The 13,821-nt window shown below is 40.7% G+C and overlaps 1 protein-coding gene across 2 annotated transcripts in view; it reads right to left on the bottom strand.

Annotated features, from left to right (window-relative positions):
• The window catches only part of POU6F2 (POU class 6 homeobox 2), a 382,704-nt gene that overhangs the window by 793 nt on the left and 368,090 nt on the right, over positions 1-13,821 (bottom strand). For both annotated transcript variants that reach the window (XM_065583813.1, XM_008169659.4), the window contains exons 8-9: positions 11,474-11,642; positions 3,089-3,257 (exon numbers count right to left, since the gene is read on the bottom strand). In XM_065583813.1, coding sequence (XP_065439885.1) covers positions 3,089-3,257; positions 11,474-11,642 — 338 coding nt within the window. The remainder of the gene's footprint in view (positions 1-3,088; positions 3,258-11,473; positions 11,643-13,821) is intronic.

Below are 13,821 nucleotides of genomic sequence, written 5' to 3'. Positions count from 1 at the left end.
GACTAAACCTAATTACAGGAAATGACATCAAAGGCAACTGATTGTTATTCGTGATTAATTATCTTGTTTACCCTTCCATCCCATATTGTCCAAATGCCACAGCTTTAGTAATACAAAGCAACAGTGGCTGCTAGCCTCTGAATTTCAGGTTTCTTTTCCCATTTTTTTAAAGCAATTTTCACTGTATGCAAGTTAACACTCTGTCCCTTCTCTGGGTAGGAAAAAAAACTCCCATAGCTACTGTAGTGTTCAGCTCAAGCAGCTGGACACATTGTAATTATCTTGAATGCCCCCACAACATGCTAAGACAGACTCATGCCTTTCGAATGAAACCCAGCATAATAGTGCACTAATATGCTGTGGCACCAAGCTGGGTTTATTGTGGGATATCTGCAAAGTGTGCTGGAATGATATCATTTCCTGTAAATGAGGTCTTCTCTGTATCGTTTTGCCATCAAAAGTCCTTCGCTAGATTTCAGATCAGGTTTTACAAATATTGTGAAATATCTGAAGAAACACCACACAGAGCTTTCATTCTTTCAAAAACAACCTGTAAGAACTAACTTCACTTTTCAAGTCTTCATTGTAAGTCCTCGCTGCTTTGATTTATCATTTTGTCTAGCTTTACATTTAAAATTCTTAATGAAATTCTGTAACATCATTCATTTGTATTTTCCCCAGCCCCCATTTCCAACCCGGACCTTAGAATATTTAATGCTGTCAAAAAACAACATTACTGCATGGCATCCTATTGCACTAGCCAGTCCTCACGGTGTGAAAGTGCCACTGCTCTTGGTAATCAGAAGATGCTTTAAAGAGGAGGCAGACTGAATCCATGCCTTTATGCCTCTTAACCCAGGGTCTGGAACTGGGATTCTGTAGCTACTGGTGCAGCATCAACTACAGAGAATTCTGGATGCACCAAGTGGCAAGCTTAGAAAACATTCCAGGAGCAAATATAATATCATACACACAAACAATTGAAGGGAATAACTAATACTCCAGAAAACTTACAATTGGTGGTACGGACTGCCAGGTTTTCCCCTCGTCAGTAATATTTTAATTGCGTTATGTTTTTTATAACTGTGTCACAAGTTAGGAAAGCGCCAATATTGATATGTATTGTATTTTATTTTTGCATGAAGAATATGTTAGTAAAGTGGAATATTGTATTGCGTGCGCTGCAAATTTGCACCAAGATATTCCCCTAGGGCACCTGAGTTGGAAATTCAACTTGCTTATCCTTTTCCCATGCAGTTCACATAGCAGCTGCTTTTTTATCATTAAGGGAAAGAGAGAACGTAGTATTTCTGAGGAAGGGGTGACTGCTATTGAAGTGGCCTGCTTTTGTGCTTAACAAGAAGTGCACAGTCATTACAGATTATTGCATCCCAATGGGATGCCTCAAAAGGTGGAGAGGAAAAGGTAAAAATTATAACCTTGCAAGCATTTGGGGCCAGATTCCGCACCTGTTACTCAGGCTCAGCATTGATTTACTCCTCAAATACTCCCACTGATTTCAATGGGGCTACTGAGGGGAGGGGGGTAAGTGAGTACTCAATGTCAGGCTCCCCACTTCTGGCCCCTAATTAACTATATCTACTTCTAACTTAGTCATAGCTGTGTTTTTCATTACGATCACTTAGTGGGTAATCCTTTTTTCGTTGTAATTCAAAGCATCTCAACCAGGTTACTGGGCTCTGCATGTTAAAGGTGGGGCGACTGGGGGAGGCGGGGGGAACAAGATGAAAATAAACCAAACATAAGCAAAGCAAACTTCCATTTATAAACTTAAAGTATGGCACGTTAAAAAGCAATCTACCGCGACTACAAATTGGCAATTGCTAAAAACACTTCCTGTTTTAGGTGTTCTTTACCAATTGACCATACAGAAAAAATAAAATGAATGCTTCGGAACAAGCAGCAATAGCATCCATATCATTGGTGTTGCTTGTTAGTGTTGATGCTTCAGTACACGTTGTTTGGTATAACAATATACAAGTCTTGAAACAAATTTCCCAGCAGTAGTATCCTTGTATAGACTGAATAAAGGTTATTTTCTACAGGGAGGTATCTTATAAGAAAAAACAGTAGGGGAGACCATAGAAGTGAGAGGATCCTATGGCGCTTTTTGTATTTAACAACAATCAATGGGTTTTATGGAAAATCATTGAGCAAAATGTGAGCTGCAAGCTCACTACCCCATACTGATGTTATTTATAACCTTAGTCTTAAACTGCAGGAAAAGTACACTTCCGTTCTATGGGGAATACATTAAAAGTATAAAGAGCAGATAAAAAGACAGAGCATTTCATGGATCACCAAGAACAAAATCCACTTAAATGAGCTTAGAGTTGGTTTCTTGGCTTTCACTGATGGAGGAGGACTATAAGGCATTGCCCAAGAGGAAAAAGCTGTTACCTAAGTGTGTTTGTTACCTCATGCATAAACATGGGATTAGTGTAACGTACATACATGTATACATGGTGTTTGCTTCTGACTACTTAACTTTAATTCCATCAAGACTGCATCATTTTTTAAGATTAAAGCAGATTCTTACTCGTTTTCTGTACATTTTTTAAACACTTGGGTAATAAAAAGATTAGCACTAGAAAGTTTGCAAAATACCATATAGTAAATTTTTTCTCCCTTCTGTGTTGCCTAGGTAAATCATGATTAACATCCTGTATGTGAAGTGCAAACCACAATAATACAGGCTTTAACTTAGCAGGGATGCAGCCATGAAATATTTGTTCAGTAACCCTATCTGTAGAAAATGGCACAGTATGAAGAGGGTCAGCTGGTGCTTATACAGCATCAGCAGGGTCTCCAGCTCCACTACTGAATTAAATCTCAATGCCAGGAACATATTTATTGTTTCATACTTTTTGTTAAAAAAGGAAAAGACAAAAGTTGCTTTAGAGGCACACAGTAAGTACAGTTTATCTGCCAGATACCAACATTATTTGCTAGTCTAAGTAAATAATGAATTCTAAGGACACATGATTAAAATACTTTTATACTCCAGATTAATAAATACAATTAAGAACAAAGAGAGGAGAATATAGCTTATTATGTAACTTGTTACCTGCAGATGGCAGACTGGCTATAGGCTGGGCCTTCTGTGGCACTTAGAGCTTGGCCAACTTGAGTCTGTGTCAGACCAAGAGACAGGCGCCGGATTTTAAAAGCTTTGGCAAATTCTCGGATTTCCTCCAAATTCACCCCATCCACCTCACCAGTGGCTGTTTGAGGATCTGTTGAAATATTTTTTAAATTGTGTAAATGCTTCATACTAGTCATTTGAGCCATCCAGGATTACTGCATTTTCTTGGGAAGTGTAAAGTGGATTTTTTTCCTCTAACAGAGACAGATTGGTACTGTCAGAAGTTACAAAACATTCTTAACTATTTTCTTCACTAAAACACTACCAAGTTTGTAGACCAAGGTATTTACAGTTCATTTCAAGGCAGTAGGGAAGATTTTCAAAGGAACAAATGGCAGGTAGGTGCCTAATTTGTAAGAACTTAAGAATGGCCATACTGGTCAGACCATAGGTCCATCTAGCCCAGTATCATGTCTTCTTATAGGGGGAATAAACAGAACAGGTAATCATCAAGTGAGACATCCTCTGTTGCCCATTCTCAGCTTCTGGCAAACAGAGGCTAGGGACACCATCCCTGCCCATACTGGCTAATAGCCATTGATGGACCTATCCTCCATGAATGTATCTAGTTCTTTTTTGAACCCTGTTATAGTCTTGGCTTTCACAACATCCTCTGACAAGGAGTTCCACAGGTTGACTGTGAGTTGTGTGAAAAAATACTTCCTTTTGTTTGTTTTAAACCTGCTGCCTATTAATTTCATTTAGTGACCCCTAGTTCTTGTATTATGAGAAGAAGTAAATAACACTTCCTTATTTACTTTCTCTACACCAGTCATGATTTTATAGACCTCTATCATATCCCCCCTTAGTCGTCTTTTTTCCAAGCTGAAAAGTCCCAGTCTTACTAATATCTCCTCATATGGCAGACCGGTCCATACCCCTAATCATTTTTGTTGTCCTTTTCTGAACCTTTTCCAATTCCAATATATCTTTTTTGAGATGGGGCAACCACATCTGCATGCAGTATTCAAGATGTGGGCATACCATGGATTTATATAGAGGCAATATATTTTCTTTCTTATTATCTATCCCTTTCTTAATGATTCCCAACATTTTCGCTTTTTTGACTGCTGCTGCACATTGAGTGGATGTTTTCAGAGAACTATCCACAACGACTCCAAGATCTCTTTCTTGAGTGGTAACAGCTAATTTAGACCCCATCATTTCATATGTATGGTTGGGATTATGTTTTCCAATGTGCATTACTTTGCATTTATCAACATTGAATTTCATCTGCATTTTGTTGCCCAGTCACCCAGTTTTGTGAGACCCTTTTGTAGCTCTTCACAGTCTGCTTGGGACTTAACTATCTTGAGTAATTTTGTATCATCTGCAAATTTTGCCACCTCACTGTTTACCCCTTTTTCAAGATCATTTATGAATATCTTGAATAGGGCTGGTTCCAATACAGACCCCTAGGAGATGCCACTATTTACCGTTTTCCATTCTGAAAACTAACCATTTATTCCTACCCTTTGTTTCCTATCTTTTAACCAGTTACCAGTCCATGAGAGGACCTTCCCTCTTATCCTATAAACAGCTTACTTTGCTTAAGAGCCTTTAGTGAGGGACCTTGTCAAAGGCTTTCTGAAAATCTAAGTACACTATATTCACTGGATCCCCCTGGTCTATATGCTTGTTGACCCTCTCAAAGAATTCTAGTAGATTGGTGAGGCATGATTTCCTTTTATAAAAACCATGTTGAATCTTCCCCAACATATTATGTTCATCTATGTATCTGACAATTTCGTTCTTTACTTTAGTTTCTACCAGTTTGTCCGGTACTGAAATCCGGCTTCCCAGCCTATAATTGCTGGGATCACCTCTGTAGCCATTTTAAAAAATTGGCGTCACATTAGCTATCCTCCAGTCATTTGGTACAGAAGCTGATTTAAATGATAGGTTACAGACTACAGTTAGTAGTTCTTCAATTTCACATCTGAGTTCCTTCAGAACTTTTTGGTGAATATCATCTGGTCCTGGTGACTTATTACTGTTTAGTTTATCAATTTGTTCCCAAACCTCCTCTAATGACACCTCAATCTGCGACAGTTCCTCAGATTTGTCACCTACAAAGAATGGCTCAGGTTTAGGAATTTCCCTCACATACTCAGCCTTGAAGACCGATGCAAAGAATTCATTTAGTTTCTCCGCAATGGCCTTATCATTCTTGAATGCTCCTTTAGCATCTCAATCGTCCAGTGGCCCCACTGGTTGTTTAGCAGGCTTCCTGCTTCTGATGTACTTAAAATTTTTGTTGCTATTACTTTTTGAGTCAAAGGGACTTAGATGCTTCACTACCATTTTGCCTTTGAAAATCTCCTCCAATGTCAACAAATAACGCTCACAGTCTTCTCTGATTGTCTTTGGCTCACACAAGGGGCTGCAATTGGTTTTTCCTTTGGAGCTTAAAATACGCACAACTGATGAAAATGGGCTGAGTCTTTAAATTTGAAATTAAGTCTTTTCTGCTTTAGCTGGTACAAATGCAAACAAATCAACCAAACCAAAACCAAAAAAACACTCAAGCCCGCTCCATCCAAATATTTCTGTTTGAAACATCTTAATTTTATAATCAGTGCTTAAAACATGTCTTTGTGGGGAAAAATCTTTTCAGGGTTTACATTCTGCACCCCATCAGGTTGCCAACCAAGCAGCAGAGTATTTGCAACGTCAGCCATCGTGTTTTAGACGGTAGTGCTGCACAATATTTTACTTTTACATTAGACCCAGAAGATAATGCTCATGAAGTTGTGAGAATAAATTTGTCCTTTTCCTCTATAGCAGTTTACTGCCACAGAAGCCTTTGTCCCTGAAAGGGCACATAATAAAGGATGTCTACCATAGGAAGGCTCCTTTGGTGCTGGATAACTCGGTCAATTTAGGACTTATCAAGGGAAATGACACAACAGCTGGAGAATGAAACTCCCTCCCCCCCCCAAGCTACTGATCCCTGGCTAAATGAAGGCATTCACCAAGCCGGAGACAGCATGGGACTAGGATGGTGGAAGATTTCAAAGTCTTGTTCAATCCTGCGTGTAGTGAAGGCATTCTCCCAGCGAGACATCTCTATTGTTCTTCACCTCATTCCTGAGACTTCTTAGGTGAAAAGTTTTCAGCACAATAACCCATCAATTTCTGTAAATGCAAGTAGCTGTCCGAGGACTGTGCTAGACTACATTACTGTGCTGAACACCATATTATAGTGGCTCCTGCTAGTACTGCTACAGTTAAGGACTTGTCAGTATTACAGTAACAAAGCTTTCATTTTCAGGGGTTTATAATCTGATGTAAAAATTCCCTTAGGATTGAAACTCCATCTAAAAAGGCTCTTAGACCAATGAGAGAAAAAGAGAGAGATTTTTAGCATATCAGTTTAGCCTATGATGATTAGAATGTTTTAAAATATAATAATAAAAACCCAAATAATTTTTATCAGAAACAATGCTATTTTTCTCTTCTATAGTTGAAAACAGTTTGGATTTTAAAAATGAAATTGCGGAGGTTTATATCCCTTACTGTGGGCCTTTGTATGCGTGTTTGTGTAGTGTTGAGCACTCAACCATGCAACTCCTGTTGAAGTCAGTGGGGGCTGCATGTGCTCAGGATATCAGATAAATTAGGACTTATGTGTATTTCATGCAGGTATGTGCATATACATATACACACGCATTATACGTGTGTGTGTGTGTGTGTATGTAATATATATGTGTAAATTGTATATTTTTATATCTTGTTAGTGTGTGTAAATATAACTAAGATCAGTCGGGTTTACAAAGTACGACTGTTCACAGAAACTAACCGTTAGCCCATAAATGTTTGAAATATTCCTACTTGCTGTACACACATGACGTACATACCACACTGGTTACTAAGGGGGAAATTTTCAAAGACACAAATGGGAGTTGGGAGCCTAACTGTCCTTTATGCCTTTCTAAATCTTTTCAGAAATGTATATAACCCCACTGACACAATAAGTTGTAAAGAGTCCCCTGAGTGATCCAAATGATACAAGGCATTAAGATAATGGCCTCCTCCATTTCTTTCCTTTCTTTGCTTTAGGACTCTGAGTGGGGATGCTAGGGACAGACCAATGGACAAATCAGTCATTTCCAAAGCACTTTTAAATGTAGTTCAGAAAGCAGCAAACTCGGTATTAAGGGTATTTATAGCTATTGCTGGGAGTTGGTGGAAAGACTGAAACCTGTTGGGAGGGAAAGGATAAAGGATGTAAGAAGCTAAGGCTTGTTTGTTTGTATATGATCATGGATGCGTTGCGTTGAGTTTTATTGCAACTGGGCTCTTTTGCTATGGCAGGGTTGCAAGAGTGGATTCCTTGTGAAGATCATTTCCTGCACTGGGATCTTGGACTAGGGAAGAATTAGCCTGAACTCCTTCTTGGGAATGGAAATCAAAACCTATCATGCAAAACACGAACTGGGGAGGAAAAGATCTGACATGCATGGTAGCGAATAGCTGGTATCTGTGTTAGTGAAATGGCATGTTACTGTCATGTGATGTCTTTAGAATAGGGATTGTATTAGTAGACGGGGTAGTACTGGAATACTTTCTTCCACCCCTGAATTTTGCAGAAAGTAGTTTTTGGATCAGATTTGATCAGATTTCTATTTAGAGCCAATTGAAGTCTATGGAAAGACTCCTCTGATTTCAGTCAGACCCTTACTGCTCATATATGCAGTATATAGGTTTTTGTATGTGTCCTTTGACATAATCATCTATAATGGCTCAGGCCCATCTCACACTATTGCCAGGTTAGATTTTTCTTGCCATCTTTCTTGCTAGATCTGTAATTTCCCTCCTGTTTTAATGCAAATTTCTCATTCTACATTGTAAAGAAGGCGGTTGATTTTTAAATCCAGCTGATAGCGTGGAGTAGATAGTACAGTGCCAATGAGGAAAAAGGGGTTTATGCCTGTCTTATGGAGTTGTCACGGTCAATAGTATCAGTGTTTAGAGTAAAGCTCTACCATGGCTGCAGAGCTACCAGCTTCTGCTGAGAGGAGAAGGAGCCATTTGGGACCTCTACAGGGAGAGATGCACACTGGGAACCCCTCCACTTGAGAAGACAGAGAAGACGCCACATGGAATTTCCTCTCTGGTGCTGGGGGCATTAATGGAGGAGGAGGCAAGAGAATCTGGTGCGAAACCAGGGGATTCAAAAGCTCCTACAGATTCTTTCCTGTTCTCCTGCCTTGGAGAGCTTTCCTCTTTCTTCAGGGATGCCTCCTTCCAGTGTCAGCTCTGCAGGGATTAAGTAAGGCCAGGGTGTGCTCTGCTTTCTCCTGCAGAGTGCAAATCTGTTCCTATCTGTGTAGTAATGGACAAAAAACAGTGCAGAGAAAATAACACACCCTGAGGGAAGGTAGAAGTCCTGGTATGAGGAACACCAGCAAGAGGGAAGATGTGGGTGAGGACTTCTTCACTGTGGAAGACAGAATAGAGGGTAGCTGGCCAGGTAAGGACAACAGAAAGTAAATAGGGCAGGGAGAGGCAGGACAAGACAGTGCCGTCGGGAAACATGTGGGCTCACAGGAGAGGGGAAAAGGAAAAGAGAAATAGCTGTGTTGTAGTTTATTTATTTGTGGGAAGTGCTCAGATACTATGGTAATGGATGACCTGGATAGACAAAGAGGGAATTGGATTCAGGGAGAGATGGGTCCCATAGTGTGAGGAAGAGGGATATGGTATTCATAGCAACATGTGGTGAGAAAGATCAAGAAACGAGGGGAAAGAAGAATTAGAGGTTAGGGAACTGGAAGGGGAAGTAGGAGAAAAAAGACCCTTAACGTTTTTTCTTTTGGGGTATGTGGATAGAAAGAAAGAAAGAAAGAAAGAAAGAAAGAAAGAAAGAAAGAAAGAAAGAAAGAAAGAAAGAAAGAAAGAAAGGTAACAAGTGGGGAGAAGGAGTGAATTATCTGAGAAAAGAGTACACACACAGGATAAGAGAATAAGGATAAGTACAGCGTACAGGGAAAAGAAAAAAACAGGAGTGAACCTTGCAGTCCTTGCTCAGGCCAAACTCTTATTTAAACGAATAGCTTTGCCTGAATGAGGACTAACAACTGCAAGATCTGACCCTAAAAGCTAAAATTAAAATAAAAACCTTTAAAGGAAAAAGACAGGCAAGAGAGAGAGGAAAAGAAAAATGAAACACAAAGGGAAACATAAAAAGGTATCACAGGACATCATCGGAGATAATCTATAATAGAAAGAAGGGAATTAGAGAAAATATACAGAAATTTTAAAAAAGGCTGAAAGATTTTAGAAAACATATTGGGGGAAAACGGATGTAAAATCACAATGAAAATATATACATAGAATGAAAAACAAACAGAAACAGACAGCATGGAAAATGTATTTCACTGGAAGCTATGAAGGGCCAGATTCTGTTACTCTTACTCATGTTGAGTAGCACCTTAGTCCATGGATTTCAGTAGGGCTACCTGTAGAGTAAGTTATTACTCAATGTGAGTAAGGATGGCAAAATCTTGCCCTAAGTAATTCATTAGATCATCACACAGATGTCACCCTTAAGTAACTTGCCTCTTTTGCCTCTTATAAATAGACACGGGCACATGAATATTTGCAATGTTAATATTCTCACTAATTATACCTGAAATAAATACTGCAAATCCCTACTGCGGTAAAATTATATAGGGCTGAATTGTAGCTCAAGACTAGACAGAGCTTTTAGAAAGTGGGTACATTACTGTCTCAGGAGCAGGACAGGGACCAAATTGTTGTTTAAAGGGCCACAATTCCTCCCTTGCTCCCCCATGAGGTACTGATCTACTGCTTGCCTGCTGGAGCAGTAAGGGACTGATCCCACTGAAGTCAATGTGAGGCTTTCAATTGACTTCAATGGGCATTGGGTCAGGTCCTAAATTATTATCCTTGGTGTATTATCTCAGCCATGCCGGCCAATGTATGGGTAGGGATGGAGCCAAGGCTTTATTCATTCCTTGCCCACGCTCCATCCATTTGCCCAAATGGAGAGTAATTGGGCATACAGTGCCTCTGACCACTTATAGCTGGAATTCAGGGCCAAGGCAGCTCACACAGGTGAGTAGAGGGAAGCCTTGCTGTCCGGTTACTCCCCTGTCCACACACAAATTAGTCAGTTCACACACAAATTAGTTATCTAAGGCAACTTTTTAAGGGCGTCACATATTTGGTACATTTTTTCATATTTTCCTGATCTTGTCCCATTGAAGCTGTTGGGGGAAAATAAACCTCACTTTAAGCAATATCCAGAAACCAGCAGGCAGCCAGTGCATACCATTGAGCACTGGTGTCATACGTTCCTGGAAAGATACACTACTTAATAAGCAGGCTGATATATTCTGCACCAGCTTCAGTTTCTAGGTTGGTTAAAGGAACATTGCACTTGCCAGCCTGGATCAGATCCAAGATCCATCTATCAGAGGGGTAGCCGTGTTAGTCTGAATCTGTAAAAAGCAACAGAGGGTCCTGTGGCATCTTTAAGACTAACAGAAGTATTGGGAGCATAAGCTTTTGTGGGTAAGAACCTCACTTCTTCAGATGCAAGTAATGGAAATTTCCAGAGGCAGGTATAAATCAGTATGGAGATAACGAGGTTAGTTCCATCAAGGAGGGTGAGGTGCTCTGCTAGCAGTTGAGGTGTGAACACCAAGGGAGGAGAAACTGCTTCTGTAGTTGGATAGCCATTCACAGTCTTTGTTTAATCCTGATCTGATGGTGTCAAATTTGCAAATGAACCGGAGCTCAGCAGTTTCTCTTTGGAGTCTGGTCCAAAAAAACTTCAGGACCAGACTCGAAAGAGAAACTGCTGAGCTCCAGTTCATTTGCAAATTTGACACCATCAGATCAAGATCCATCTAGTCAAGCATACTGTTTGATAGTGGCCAGCAACAGATGCTTCAAAGGAAGGTGCATAAACCCCACAGTAGGCAGATTTGGGGTAGTCCACCCCCCATGTAGGTATCATTCTGATCTCACATAGTTAGAGACTGGCACAATATGAAATACCTTTTAGTTTTAAGAATGAGGATAGGCTGCCACTTTGTCCACAATTAGGGTAATCAATCAAGGGCTACTACAGTTTTTATGACCATTTTTAGTGCTGGTTTGGATTTCTTAGGCCCCTTGAATCACAGCAGTGAGCAGTTCTTACTGGCAAAGATTACTCCAGTTAGCAATATACAGTCCATTATATGAATAAGAAGGAAAGGTAGATAAGGAAGATAAGCAAGAATGGAAACAAACAGATAGGAGAAATAGAGAGAGCCAGGGCGCAATACTTACTGCTGACTAACTGGCCAACACTCAAAGCTGAAGAGGAGGAGGATGAGGAGGAAGAAGAGGAAGCCTGACGCACTGGGCTTTGAGACATAGATGCTTGACTGTGAGCCAAATGCAGAAGGTTGGATTGTGAGGCTGCTTGTCCCACTTGCGTCTGGGAGGGCTGATGGAGCTATATGTTAAAATGTAAGAATAAAAATTTAGAAATGTACTAGTAATCAAAGACTTTCCCAAAGAAACTATTGACTCTGAATGAGTATATAATACCATGTGCAAAGTTTAGATGACAAAGGGTTGACAGGGGCAGCTTGAGCTGCGTCAAACCACCACCCTTCCAATTTTGTTTAATATAATCAGATAATTTCTCTACTACTAAAAACTTCAGAGGTTCTTTATGTATTTTCTTTATTGAAATGAGTATCAGAGAGATTCCTGCTACATCCAGCAAGACTCTGATTTTATCAATATAAGCCCTCACCCTACAACCTGATCCATGAAAGCAAGCCCTAATTCCCTATGTAAGTCAACGTGGTTTCATGAAGGTGGAAGGGTCCTTTCAGAGTGGGACCATGGGTGCTATAAATAAAGGAATAGTCCATTTTATGACACTAACCAATGATTCAAAATTATTTGTAATGCTTTATTATTCCTTAGTCCACAAACCTGTTCTTTCTTGGTAGCACACTGTGACACTTCTGAAATCCACTCACGTACCATCAGGATTGACATTTCTCTCTCTATTTTCCAATAGATAAGATGTTCCTCAAATATGGCTAGATGCAATTCATATACAATGATACATTATGGATCTGACTCTGATATTCCACCAACTTTACAATGGTATAACCCTGTTAACTTTAGTGGAGATACTTCTGATTTACAGTGGAGGAAACAAGAGGAGAATCAGACCCTTTCTCCTAATAATGAACTCTTATGCAGGCCTGAAAAGCTAAAGACCATTGTCCGGGTATGCCGGAAGAAGGTCAGGAGACCCTGGATGTCATTCAATTAGGCTGCAACTTTATTCCTAAATGTCCAGGAGTACCCGGCAGATAAAATTGTACAGTGCAGATAATTCCATAAACATTTACACCTACCCAAGAGGGAAGGGCTGCTGTCTGCCCTCCCCCTTTACCCATCCTGGTCCCTAGCCAGCTCACTGCTGGCAGGGCCGGCTCCAGGCACCAGCTTCTCAAGCAGGTGCTTGAGGCGGCCGCTCCGGAGAGGGGCGGCACGTCCAGGTATTCGGCGGCAATTAGGCTGACGGTCCCTCACTCCGCCTGGGAGTGAAGGACCTCCCACCAAATTGCCGCCGCAGATTGCGATCGCGGCTTTTTTGTGTGTGTGTGTGTGTGTGTGTGTGTGTGTGTGTTTGTTTTAGCTGCTTGGGGCGGCCAAAACCCTGGAGCCGGCCCTGACTGCTGGGACCTCATCCCCACCTCAAATGAAGGTTGGGGGGGGGAGGTTATAAAGGAGCAGGAGGGATGACTCCCTGACATACTGGTCATAAGAGCCCAGAGCCCCCCTTGTTTCCACTCCTTTAAAGAATACCTTCTTAACCAATCCATTTTATCTGATCACTGTATTCCTTCCCTATGGAGTACCTGCACTGGACATCCATCCCATGCTTAAACAGTGAGCTGCAACATCATAACCTAACTCCCATTTCTTTTTTGCCCGAACTAAACCCCCAACCTGCTGTGGAGAAGGCGAATCCTCCCCCCCCGCATGTCACCTTGGCCGACCTGGGGCTGAGGGAAAAATTCCTTCCCGTCCCTCTGAGAAAGGTGTGACTGGCATAATGCCCACAGTGGATTATGACAAAACCTGGTATTTAACTACCTCCACAGGCGGGAGGGTGTGTGCTACTCTCCCTGGTCCAGATAAAAGAGGTTTTTTCATGCACCAGCATAGACATATACAGTCCCCCCTTTCTTCTGGTCACCTGGGGGTGGGGGTGGGTGAGCACCCCCACTCTGACCTGGTATGGAACTGCCGCCGCAAATCACTCGCTAGCCCTTAAATGGGAATACACCTTTTCCAATAAGCCAGACAGTACCCTCTCTGCTTAATGTTCAGTGAGGTCATTCTGTCCCACTGATTTTACACAAAATTCCCAACAAACTCAAGAGGAGATCTTTACCTGGAATGAAGGTGGGATATATTATCCTATAATATAAAACAGCCTTACTACAGCATAATATTATAGATTTATTAGAACCTGGCACAGCCTTATTAGACTACAGTAAAATATCATAATATATCATCTTAAGATAACAAATCCTTATTATTGCTTTATAACATATTGATTCTTTCTGTAGGCCTAAAAGACTACAAAAATGAACAAAAAG

This window comes from Chrysemys picta, chromosome 2, assembly GCF_011386835.1.
Source record: "Chrysemys picta bellii isolate R12L10 chromosome 2, ASM1138683v2, whole genome shotgun sequence".
Classification (NCBI taxonomy): Eukaryota; Metazoa; Chordata; order Testudines; family Emydidae; genus Chrysemys; species Chrysemys picta.
This window is presented reverse-complemented; position numbering and strand designations above follow the sequence as displayed.